The sequence below is a fragment of the Macrobrachium rosenbergii genome, chromosome 3, assembly GCF_040412425.1.
Source record: "Macrobrachium rosenbergii isolate ZJJX-2024 chromosome 3, ASM4041242v1, whole genome shotgun sequence".
NCBI lineage: Eukaryota > Metazoa > Arthropoda > Malacostraca > Decapoda > Palaemonidae > Macrobrachium > Macrobrachium rosenbergii.
Window position 1 is genome coordinate 91000294 of NC_089743.1, and position 12934 is coordinate 91013227.

Below are 12934 nucleotides of genomic sequence, written 5' to 3' on the forward strand. Positions count from 1 at the left end.
TACGAGGACTAACTGTTTAATGGGACATAAACACAGTTATGAGTAACAGTAAAATGCGCTGTATTTCAAATATAAGATCACCTAGACTAGAGGTACTTCGAGAAGTATCATGGTAATGGCACTTGGCTATTTGAAATGTTGGGAACACTGTTCTTAAAAGCACCAAGATGATTAATTTTTTTGTAGATATAAAATGATAAAAAGTAACAGGAACAACCAAAGGGGCACCACAGTGGTATGAGATGTGAACAGTAATAAATGGACGGTAGTGGTAACTTATAAACAGGCAATGAGGAGAACTTAACGGCATCAAATGTTACTTTGCAAAGAAGCAAACTGCACTTCAGCAACTGCCATTACATGCCTAGTCCAAAAATTTGAATCTGCCTTTTAAAAGTATTAACACTAATATACTTTCATCATTAAAATTCAGGCTTGTAAAAGAGTTACCCTTGCACAGGTCACTTCATTGTAAATCTGAAAGGCGTGAAAGATTACAACACTGGGACATCAAGGAAGAAAACTTTTGGAATGGTGGTTTGCAATAGGAAATTTCTAGTCATACTTAATTTCCACTCAAATTTAAACTCGACAGTAACTAAACCTCAAATTTCACTATAATTTAATTTCTTTGATTTTACCTATGACTAGATCATAAGGATAAGTCATGGCAGCATTTGCTCCAGACAAGGTTTGAAGACAAATGAGGTGGGATAGAACACATTTCTGCCAACCCGCAAAATCAGTCCACGGGTTTCAGGGTAACGAATTTTGATGCAACCAACGAAAGAATGATTGTGGCTGCAGTGAAGCAGCCAGCAAATATGTACCAGCTTTCTTCATCGAAGACATCGGTGAAGGCTGGCACACTATCATAAACCTTGTTGACAATACTCAGAGTAGCTTCGTATTTTCTCTGTGCCTGAGTAGACATTTTTTACTGTGTATTGACCACTTTGATGTAGGAAAACTCGAATGGCGTGCAGTAGTTCTTTTCTACGATGTCTAAGTCCTCTGTTTTGTTATTAAATACAAACCTAACAAAACTAATTTATAACTATTTACAAATTTAAACTAACTTATTTCTTCTTCTTCAGAGCTTTGGTCAGTTTCACTGTCGTTGCAATTTCTTCTGGCTTAAACTGGCTGCTAACAAATTTGTTGAACAACTGCAATATTTCTAGTGTTTTAAGATGTTCTGTCTTGACAAGAAGCTTCTGACCTGTTTCTGGAAAAGAAAAAAAATTACATAGAAATATTTCCATGCCAGATTCATTGCTGATAAACACTGACCACCTGATCACTGCTTTACTTTGTTCCTCCAGTGCTGGTTTGAAAGCAAACACAGGAGACTGGGATTAATGAACATGATACTGAGTTGAGAGTTGAAGAAATTCAATGTTCTTAGTGTTCTGTATGCTTCAAGATCACTTTGTGATTTATGCTATGAAATATATTCTAACACCCTTCTAAAGCCAAGCTTACTCCACTTTTCATGAAAGCTTCTTTAGACATATAATAAACTGATAGATAATGCAAATCTATCCAAGGAACTTTTATTTATAGAAAGTTGGACAATCTAACAAAATAAGGAGCCTTTTCTGTAGTAATATTAATTTTTATCTCATTGTAAAGGTCAGAAAATATCACAAAATAGTGAGCTGTTAAGTACACATTACAATAGCAACACAATAGGCAAAGAATAAATTACCTATAAAGATAAAAAAAAAAAAACAAATACACCACTTCCAAATCTTCTACATAATCCTTATTGCACGAAAATTTGAACTACGATTGGTGCTGTAGGATTCGGAAAGAAATTATGATTGCAAATGTCAGAGTTACCAGGTAAGACTGCAAGGGAATTTTTTTTTTTTTTTTTTTTATCCTAATCGCAACCAAATTCAAGAGTGACAGTTGCCAGTTGACTGCAGTGATAAATTCTCAAGTTACTTCAAAAAGGTTTTGGCTGGCAAAGATTCAGGAGTAAAGTAATACAGTATTAGACTACGCTATCAATCAAGCCTTGCAACATTTACTCCGGACTCGAAGTCATGCTGACAAGTTACTGCTTTGAGACCTCAGAGGGACTCGGATGAAGAGTACTGGTGGTGTTTGCTGCGAGGGATTTTTGCCAGGAGTTTGAAATTTTCTCCAAATAAGCTGCTCCTTGATGTGTGTGGTCCACTGATATGACTATATGGTACTTGATACAAGAGTTTTAAGTCCCCATCTCTTGCTATGCTAAACAGTGTACAGGTGGGTTGCAAGAAACAAAAAAATTGCTAATGACAACTTAAAGTACTGCAAGATGAAATAACAGTTTGGTTAAGGGACTGGAGAAGAATTATGGAATGAGTATAAAGTACTTGTTTTTACCTATTGGAAAATAACCCTTACAGTGTAAATGGGAAGGATATTTTACAACCACTGAAAAGCATGGCAGATTAAGCTCCAGGAAGGATGGACTTCCTGAAGTAATTTATGACAAATTAGTAAAAATTATTGGCGTAAATTGACCACAGTGGATGAGGATGATTTTCCTCCAAAATAGAATGTGAAAATTTGTAATTCAAAACCAAAAGTTTACAATCCTGAATTCTTATCTAATCCTGCATAAAAATGAACTTTGTCTGCCTAGTAACAGGTTTAAATTATTCCACTTCTGGAACAATTTAGTGTAGTATTCCCAGGGATGCCTCATTCAAGTTATAGCTGTGGTTTTCCATGAATGTTGTCCTTTAACCACTAAACAACCCATCAATGTGCATGCTTTGGTCATGGGCCTTGCCATGCATCCTAACTTCTAAACCAGACAGAGAGATCATTTCATCTATGTGCCCTAAAGGGCAGTTAAATCTGTAACTGGAGACAATTTCTATCTTCTTTCACAAACTGATGACTACTGGTTCAGGGAGAAATGCTGAATTCGTCACTTTTGATTTCCTGACCACTACTATGCAGTTTCTTATTACTGAAAAGCTAAAAAGTCACTTTTTCTTACGCTAGATTTTGTATTAAAAAAAAAAAATCGTCCTGTTTGGTATGACAAATGCTGCTGCCATCTTTAGGCGACTAATAAATAACTTCACCTCTGGCTTGGATGATGGAGGTGCCTATACTGAAGATGGTTTTGCAAGGATTTTTGGTGTAGGCACCTTAAGAGATCACTATTTTGTAGGAATTTGAGAAGCATGGCTGGTGGTCAATTTAGAAGAATATTTTCACACAAGAAATGTTACTTTGCGGGTCACCATTAGCATTTTAAAAACTGAATGAATGAAAACATGATTTTAAAAAAATTAGTATAAATTTTAGGATAAATTTTTACAAGACATCCTATGAGAGAGTTCTCTCTCCCTGGTCTATGACAAGTCCCATCATCGCTACCTAGCCGTAAGCAAATGAACAATGAAAAATACAAATGGTACAAGTCCCCAAAATCTGCAGAGTCACGAGTGACTCCATGGGGAGCAGAATCGCCTATTAGTGGTACCAGATTTACGAAAGGTTTCACTGAATGAATGGCTATGAGTAACTTGCAACTTTATTAAAGCATGCAAATTATCTGCTACATTACCCTATGAAAAGTCAAAGGCTACTACAATTTCCCCGAGGTACAACTGTGGGGTAGGCTGCGGAAAGACTCCCTCATCATTATTTAGAGCCAATGGAAACCTGGCACCTTGAGAAAAGCACAGGCTTCTTGGGTCAGAGAATGGCACAGTTGCCTCTTGGTAACACGATTACTAAAAATACATTCCTTTTAGCAATTAATTACAAAATAATAATTTACATGAAAAATTCTTGAGTCAAAATGTTATTTAAAGGCACCAAAACTAATACAAGAATAGGTACGAGAGGTACTCTTAACTCAGGACACAATGTGTTGTGACTTATCACTGTTGGTAGAGCTGGGGTCCCATAATGCTTTGCCAACCACAGATTATTGTTGTTCTTATTCATTATAGAGTGTGTCTCTCTCGGAGAGCTGACTGCACAAACAGGCTCATGTCCGCTAAGGGGTTTTATGTTGAAACGAACATCATGCGAAAAATAATTTTTTATAAATAACTTCTTCAAATCAGAGGGCTAACATTCAGACTGAAACTTCTGTTGATTACAAACCTGAAACTTGGAAAAATACTTACCAAGTGTGATATCTATTGTAGGATTTGCTCTGGTACTTATGATATTTGGTCTGACAATACACTTGGGATTTGTATCTTGTGCATATGATGTGCTCATGTGAAACAGGGCATCCCTGACAAAGAGAAAAATACCATCTTAGTACATTGTAAAGTTCTCCCATTAAATATACACATTTCAATTCATAAAAAAAAAAAACTAGTTACAATGACATTTTCAAAAACTGTCAAAATATAAACCCTTAAATATGAATGAATTAAGAGGAGCAAAAATGGTAGTTCCAGATTCTGTTTTATTTTACAAACATTCTACATTCATTCTGAGATCATAAACACACAGGAACATGATTACTAAATATGCAGAACATAGTTAAAGTTGGCAGCTACACCTCATCTAACTTTGCCCAGAAAATACACAGTACTTTATATAACAACACATGGGAAAATAAAATGTAACAGAAAATAACAATGATTTGTAGATTATATAATGTAAATTAAACCTTAACCTTTGTCACTTGCAATACTGTATGAACAACTGTCCAACTCTAAGGCCAAAGGTGTATTTAAAATTACAATACTGTACTAAAGAATTATTAATTGTCAATGATGCTGGAGTTCACGCTGAGCAGTGCGTGTATTGAAAACACTATGGAATACTGTTTACACTGAAACTACATTTAACACCAGCTGTTTACCAAAACTCTTCGGAATTATGATGTACATCCCCAAACATCCCCATTGGACAATTTTCTGACAAGTGGATTTAATTCTCTATTTTTCAGCAAGTAACTCTGCGACTGGTTAGTCCTTGGCACCAAATTATACATGAATGGATAAATGTGCTGTATTTGTTATTTAAAAATTTTATCCATTTATGTCTCTTTAAAGTGTCCTGACTCCAAGCGCATACGACACCCTTGCTTAGTAAAACCTAACATGAGATGGCTGGCAGCCTCTCTTACTTGTACAATGGTATTCACGTGAATTTGATCTGTGCTGACTCGCATTTCACAATTAACCTGTAAAGCTAAATTTTGCTTTGGAATTGGTTTACCTTTTAATACCATGGTCCTTTTAATACCAAGGCTTGAAATTAACCTATTATATACATCCTTTATATACATATATATTATATACATTCAACTAATGACTGGGTTTCAAAAATGTTCAGTATTTTGGGATGCACTGAATTCTTCACCACCTTTCCATCTAAAGGTGGTGTCAAGATGAATCCCAGCATTTCTAAGGTAGAAGGCAGTTTTTTTTTAATTTAAGGGCCCAATTCTCATCAAAATATAAACCCTAACCTAATGTAGTTTGCATCTACAAGGAAATTATCTGAGCTATCCTATGTGAAAATGGGAATTCAGCCTTAATTTAGTATTCCTATGCCCTTAAATATAGGAATTTCACCAATCTAGGGACTTGAGAACAATAAACCTTAAATAGTTTTGGGAAAATTTTGTAGTTGCCTCAGAACTAGAAATATACTGCACTTCAGACAATACACTCACCAAATCTAGGGACTTGTGAACAATAAACCTTAAGTAGTTTAGCTTAGGTCACTTCAACTTTTTCTTGCCTTGACAAAACCAGTGCATTTGTTTTTCAATACCAACCTTCGCCGTGTTTTTTTCTCCTATTCATATTTACATTGGTACGGGATATCAACCTCGAAACCTCACTTGGGTACAAAACCAACGATTCATTTTTCGTAGGGTAGAGTTCTTACCAGAATAACGTTAAATTGTTAATAAGCCCAAAATCTCTACCATTTATTAAGTGCTACAACATTCTCTGTGCTATCATTAAGCTTCCTTCACGGTATTTATCAAAGTCTGGGTTCTTTGCAAACTACTTACTTAAAACTGTAACAGACTGGGACCAGTTCACTTTGAGAGCCCATGTTTGCCGTTCTCCAAAGATGGTATAAGTCGAAACACTTTGGGTTTTGACAACCAAACAATAAATGACAATGAACGCGACAATGAGGAACGCATGGTAACAACTTGTCGATGTCAGTAATAAACTGCTCAAATTCCAGTGCTTTAATAGGCAAATATTGTTTCTGTGATTTACAGCCTGTGACAATATAGGCAGGTTAGGCTCGGTCAGGTCAGGTGAGTCCCCCAGGTAATGTCGAGGATGGCCAGGTTAGGTTCAGGCAATTTGAGGGGGTACAAGAAGGGGATTATCACTGTACTTTACTAATTTTTGTATTTTACCACAAAAAAAAATTACAATTAGTTTCCTAGTTTAGGCTAGGGGAGGGGATTAGGCTAGATTTGCTACTCTGATCATCTGAGGGGTGTAGGGGGCTAATCGTGAATTCTGTCAAAAATTCAACATCAAAATTTCTCAAAATCGCATCCAAAAATAACAATTTATTACACTTTACAATCATAATTATGCGTGTACAGATTATGCAATATTAGCACCTATTAAATAGCCACCTAGTCTGTGCCTAGACATAACTAGGCCATTCTAATTATCTATATTAATTAAATCAGTGAATTTAACAAAGTGGTCCATCTATATTCACAACCTTGATATAAACCTTGGCATGCCGTAAGGGGGTAATCTGACTCCCGAGACGATTATCCCCCAATTGGGCTGCAGAAGACGGTGGCATGGCCAAACCCAATTTAAATCTTAAATAAATACCAAAATACATATCCTTCACGACCGCTATAGGTCCTAATCAGCAACCAACCAAAAAAAAAAAAGAAGCCCGATCAACTCTGGTCCAGATTCTTCTGCCGACTTGCGGTCGACCCTTAACCCACTTTATTTCGGCCCTTACCTTATGGAAGTCACATTTTCCCCAAAGGGATCAAAAGTGAAGACAATGCGCTTGGCCGGCTTCAGATTCAGGAGCTTTGCTTGCTTGTTCACAGCCGCGTTGATGCCGCCACTCCGTAGGAATGTCCCTGCGTGTTTGTAGGGAAGAGCCATATTGAATTTCCCCGAGTGTCAGGAGGAGGAGCAATTCCACCGCGTTTATAAATAGAATCTCTGATTGAGCAACCACAAGTCTAATTTATCATCTCGCATGTTTAAATTAGCTTGCAAGGACTGCGGAAATAAGGCATTAATAAATGCTATATCGAGCGTTTAGCTAAATGGTATTTATGATCGGAAATTTTGGCCGGGGAAATCGAAAATATTAGATAACGTTGACCAAATTCGAAAATTTGGCATTTGCAGCCATTTTTTTTTTTTGCGTTTGCGCTAGATAATCAACTCACAAAAGCGAAGTCAGGTTTTGTATATTTAGCAGTAGTAACAGAGAACCCACAAAATAAATTATGGGCGAGTACTCTCGGTTTGTAGCAGACGACATCGGAATCGATGATATTGACAGGCCCTTTTCGATCAATGAGTTGAGATTCTGGAATCCGTGAACCTGTTTCACATTCCTGTTTTTATATTTCGCCTTAATTGGTTACGTTTGGGCATTTTTTTTTTATTTTCTTGCTGCCTGGCAAAAACGACCTACCGTTAGGCTACAATATCTCATTCGCTATGTTACCATTTCTAAATAAACTCTCTCTCTCTCTCTCTCTCTCTCTCTCTCTCTCTCTCTCTCTCTCTCTCTCTCTCTCTCTCTCTCTCTCTCTCTCTCTCAATTGCTATTGTACTGCTCATGATTTCTGTCATGATTACCAACTACTTAGTCTATAATACATTCAAATACAGTATCTAGCTGCTATTTCTATTATGGGATTCTTTCTTCTAGCACTTTTTATCTTAACTTTCTTTACTATCACAGTTACTTACCGCTCTTGCGGGCAAATGTTTTAATCATTAAATAGGAAAAGTAATCTATTGAATGAGTTAGTTCAGCGTTCGCCAATGCAAAAAAATATATCTGCGGTTAGTTCAATTACTCATTGCTCTTGGAAACAGTAAAGCACAGTAATGAAAGTAAAACAGTGATAAATAACTGTGGTGAACACCGAGGAACAGCAGTGCTTATTGTAGACGTTACTTGACTGCAGTCATTCCAAGAATCATACTGCGTGTTCCATGGTAACTGTCAAATGCACTCTGCCATAACCTTAAAAGATAACTCTCTTTTCGTGGAGGACTTGATATTTTCAGTCCTCCTAGTATCAAGTTGGAGCTTATTGTGTAATTTGAAGACTCTGAAACCTGCAATCGAGGAGCATCCGTCATTAGTCTAGTGTTGAGCGATTTTGTTGACAGCTTTATGAACAACAAATCTTTCAGTTATTTCGGACATTCAGTCTTGATAGGTTGATGATTCATGACCCATATTTTAAATATTATTTAAATATTATTCTAGCTTTGACTGACAGCCAGTGCAACTCTCGGAATATCGCTGTCGTTTATAGGACCTACGAATATGCGGGTCCATTTCGATAAAGTGGGATCGGATAAGACGCCAACTATAAGTAAAGGGTATTCTTACCCCGAGGCGTGACACTATTAATCTTGGCGCTCTGTTTAGCATATTTTGAAGCTTCCTAATTGTATTTCAGGTAGATTATGATAGACAGAGTTGCAATAATCCACTGCATTGATTATCCAATTAATAATAAGTTTCCTAACAGAGCTCTCGCAACAAGATATCTTTAACTAAGGCAGCATTTCAAAGATGGTGTCCAGTAACCCTCACAACTTATTGATTTGAAAGACAAATTCTAGTCAAGCAGAACGCCTAGGCCACGTACCTTGTTAGTAATCTGGACTAGATTACTCTTCATATTCTCTTGAATATCACCAAGACCTCTTAAGTGACTTTTTCCATATCACCAAGTGTCTCTTCCCAAAAATTGTACCACCAAACTACAGATTTAAATACTGCTTTATTTTCAGATCTTATTACAAATGAAGCAACGTTAATTTTGCAATTAAAAAATACCAAAATTATTAGTGAATAATTCAAAAATCAAAATGGTGTATGAATTTGATCTTTCTATCGAAATTTCATAAATCAAAGTGCCTTTGATTAATCTTAGATTATCGTGAAAGACAAACTATTTAACTACAATGTAAAGTCAAGTCTAGAAAATATATCGGCTTTTCTGTAACTCTTTACGAGACTGAGGGTAGAAAAGCTCCTTTCTCTCTCTCTCTCTCTCTCTCTCTCTCTCTCTCTCTCTCTCTCTCTCTCTCTCTCTCTCTCTCTCTCTCTCTCTCTCTGCAGAAGAAACAGGCAAAGATGCATATATTTGTCAGCCTTCTAGTTACTGGATATTTTTCAGAACACCTTTCTAAAGTCCTGCACACTGACGATAGAGAGAGAGAGAGAGAGAGAGAGAGAGAGAGAGAGAGAGAGAGAGAGAGAGAGAGAGAGAGAGAGAGAGAGAGAGAGAGAGAGGGTCCTTTTCAATTGTATCTCACCTTCCTCTCCAAAGTTTGTGTTCAACTTCATATTCTTCAACATCGGTTATATGGTCAAGTATATAATTTTCATACATATTCAATGCAGGAACCAAGTCCTGGAATGTGGTGCAACTGAAAAAACCTGTCATCAGTGAGCTCACAATGGCTTTGCAACACTGTGATAATTAGCAAATCTATCATGAAACTGAGCAAAGACGGAATCCAAAAATGGCAAAATAAATGGTTCTCTTATAATATTCCTCTACACTATTATATGGGGGTTAGATCTGTATCGCTGACTGATAAGTTTACCTTAGTTTAACCAGACCACTGAGTTGATTAACAGCTCTCCTAGGGCTGGCCAGAAGGACTAGACTTATTTTACGTGGCTACATGAACCAACTGGTTACCTAGCAACGGGACCTAAAGCTTATTGTGGAATACGAACACCACATAGCTAATATATATATATATATATATATATATATATATATATATATATATATATATATATATATATATATTAATCTTTCACCTCGACAGGACTGAATCTAGAACACTGCTTACGTTGTTTTTCTTCTTTATATTTCATAAGTTAAATATAAGTATCCGATCTACACAATATTTTCTCTCATGCAAATAGTCTTGCAATTACTAAACGAGCCATTAATAATTCAGTGAACCTTAAATCATTTGGAAATAGCTCATCAATAACTGTACCAAAGTGGTGCTAAGATGAGGTAAAACTAAGGTACAACCATTTCCAGTACGGTAGATCAGTGGTAACAGAGCAAATGGCGGTCACCGTAAAATACAATTTCCCTTTTTGGACGCGATTGATGGATTCGAAACTGGTCTGCATTAACGTAAGTTTTGACAGTCAAGTGCACTTTTCAAAACTGGCTTAATAATAGCGCCCTGCTTAGACATAGGAAGCTTGTGCTAAAAAATACTGGCGTTTGAAGTTCCCATCATTATATTAGAAAAGTGTGAGAAATTTTTCACTCCAATATTCATTTGCATCGGTCAATTTCACAGTGTTTTGTCTTTCCCATCTTCATAATCCTAATAACATAATTATTATTATTTACATGAAAAAAGAAAATATGAACGGAGATACAGTAAAAGGAAGGAAAGGGGTAGGGGTCCTTCAACTAAGCTTACTCATCGCCGAGGTTCTCATTGATAATGAGATTAAGCTGTGATCAACGTGGAATGAGGATTTTATGAATATGAGTCCAGTGTTTTGGCAACGTAATTTGCACTGACGATGCCCTCAGGTAAAAACATGCAAAAAAAAAAAATACCGTCCATAGAAAAATTTCTTAAAAGCATAGCATTTTTATGTGGACTCAGCTTTATCTTGAAATGAAATACCTTCGTCTGAACAACTACAAAACAACGGCTGACATCTTTTTAGGGCGCCTATTCATAGATGTAGTTTGTATTTTCGATCGCTTGTTAATGATACGGAGCCATATTTGAAGTCTTTTTTTTTACCTGCCGCAAATTAACTTATATCGTGAAGCCGATATGTTAAGCCTGTCTCGTATTAAAAGCTTTGACTGCACTTTTGAACACGGAAGAAGACGAAAACTCGTCTCCTAAAATGGTTAGAGTGCCTTTCGAGAAATACAAATCTTACGGTGTTCCTTCATTCTTTACACATCTTATCTTAGTGTTAATTATCATTATTATCTATTATCGTGGGTTTCAGCAATTGTTTTGCAAAACAATAGCGGTTTATTTTTTTAATCACCTTGCAAAGTATCTTGATTCGTTTCAAATTCTAAATGTTTATTAATAAGATAAACTTGAATATTTCATTATTTAAGGACCTTTCCAATGCACTTCCTTGTTGATTTTAGAAGAGCCAGTTCACGCCGCCGTCCCACATAATTTTGGTCAATCAGTTTTCTTGAAACTGACAACTAGTTGGATAAAAGTCCCAGAAACCCGGACCAGTAAGGGAAATAAGTATTTGGCTATGACACGCTATGAACACCCTTTTCCCAAACACAGCCGAGGTATCACAGCTTTTTGGCGTGAAACAGCAGACAAACGTTTACCTCAGCACTCCTACCTTTTTTTTAATTTACTTCCAGTAGACTTTCCATGCCATCTTTTATATACCCAACTTTTTAGTAATGATTTTGAATAGTCAAAGGTGACAAAAAATTTCAGCTATTTTGTTTTATAAATTATTTATTAAAGAAAGATCTACTTACCAAAAGAAAATGTCAGTCAGGAGTGTCAGAGCGTGGCCACCGAGAGAGCACAGGCGACTCTAGCACCTGATCTCTCGAAGTGTACTCTGCTACAGACAATCCGATAGCCAAAATATCTTCTATAAACGGAGCATCAAGATTATTTTCTCCCCACACTCTAATCAACGGAGTAAAATACAGGTGCTGGCTCAAACTGGACAAAACATAGACATAGCTTTGAAATTCTGGCTTGAACTGTTAAGTTACAGGATTCTAATTCATATCAACAACACCCAGTTTAATGACTTGTTGGAACCTCTCGTCGAGGGTTCATTGACCAAAGAGTACACACGAGGTGGTGTCTCATCGTAGGCCTTTCAGTTCTCAGGTATGGGGCATGCCTGGGAAAGGTCATCGATCTTTTTAGGCTCCTACAATAATATGAATGCAGTAGACAGCATCCAAGAGTTGACAACACCGAGGCCTCACTATACTCAAGCCGGAAGGAATTAGGCCAACTCAAGTTCAGGCAGCGTCCAGTCACACCCGAGGAGGCATACGCAGGATTTGAACCTGGATGAGTAGGGAACGAGCGAGTTAAAGTCAGCTGGACTTACACAGGAAGAATAGGGCTACTGGAGGGGCTAACAAATAGGAATTCTGCATACAAGAGGATCATCAGAGATAGACTGCAAGGAAAATAAGTATAAAAAAAAATAGGGCAGAGCGCGGAGAACTGGTTGTATGTCCTTAGCCTCTTCTTGAGTTTTTCTAAGTAATCCTCGAATTAAAATATTTATTTGTCAACTCTTTCTACAGTTGTTTGAATCATCTGAGAAATATGCGTTCGAACAATATTCGTTTTGAGTCTAACAGAATCTTATTTAGCGGTTTTTCCTGAACTTTGAATAGAAACGGATATAATAATAATAATAATAATAATAATAATAATAATAATAATAATAATAATAATAATAATAATAATAATAATAATAATAAGAGTTTTCTTGATGAAACAACTGTGAATGAGGCAGACAGAAAAAAGAAACAGTTTCGAGTGAATGTTCACAACACAGTCTTAGATTTAACCTTTATTATTCTGCATTTTTTTAAAAAATAGGTCTGGCATTTTGCATAACTTCAGACTGTGGTTGTTTGTTCTCAGTCTCAGAAAAGGATGGTGAACAAATTCAAGATAATTTTATGAAATTTAGTCAAATGATAGAA

At 36.4% G+C, this 12934-nt stretch overlaps 1 protein-coding gene across 1 annotated transcript; it reads right to left on the reverse strand.

Moving 5' to 3' along the window:
• Positions 1–7531, reverse strand: mRpL53 (mitochondrial ribosomal protein L53). Its single transcript, XM_067085227.1, has 3 exons — positions 6952–7531; positions 4152–4264; positions 1–1228 (listed from the first exon to the last, which is right to left on the reverse strand). The coding sequence occupies exons 1-3, from the start codon at positions 7101–7103 to the stop codon at positions 1080–1082; spliced, it is 414 nt and encodes a 137-aa protein (XP_066941328.1). The 5' UTR covers positions 7104–7531; the 3' UTR covers positions 1–1079.
• Positions 7532–12934: the final 5403 nt, after the last annotated feature.

What these genes read in the sequence shown, in the direction of transcription:
- mRpL53 (XM_067085227.1), bottom strand. Translation starts at nt 7,103, where the DNA reads ATGGCTCTTCCCTACAAACACGCAGGGACATTCCTACGGAGTGGCGGC. An exon ending in GAAAATGTGACTTCCATAAG is followed by an intron (nt 4,265 to 6,951) that starts GTAAGGGCCGAA and finishes TCTCTTTGTCAG; the next exon opens with GGATGCCCTGTTTCACATGA. An exon ending in TACAATAGATATCACACTTG is followed by an intron (nt 1,229 to 4,151) that starts GTAAGTATTTTT and finishes TTTCTTTTCCAG; the next exon opens with AAACAGGTCAGAAGCTTCTT.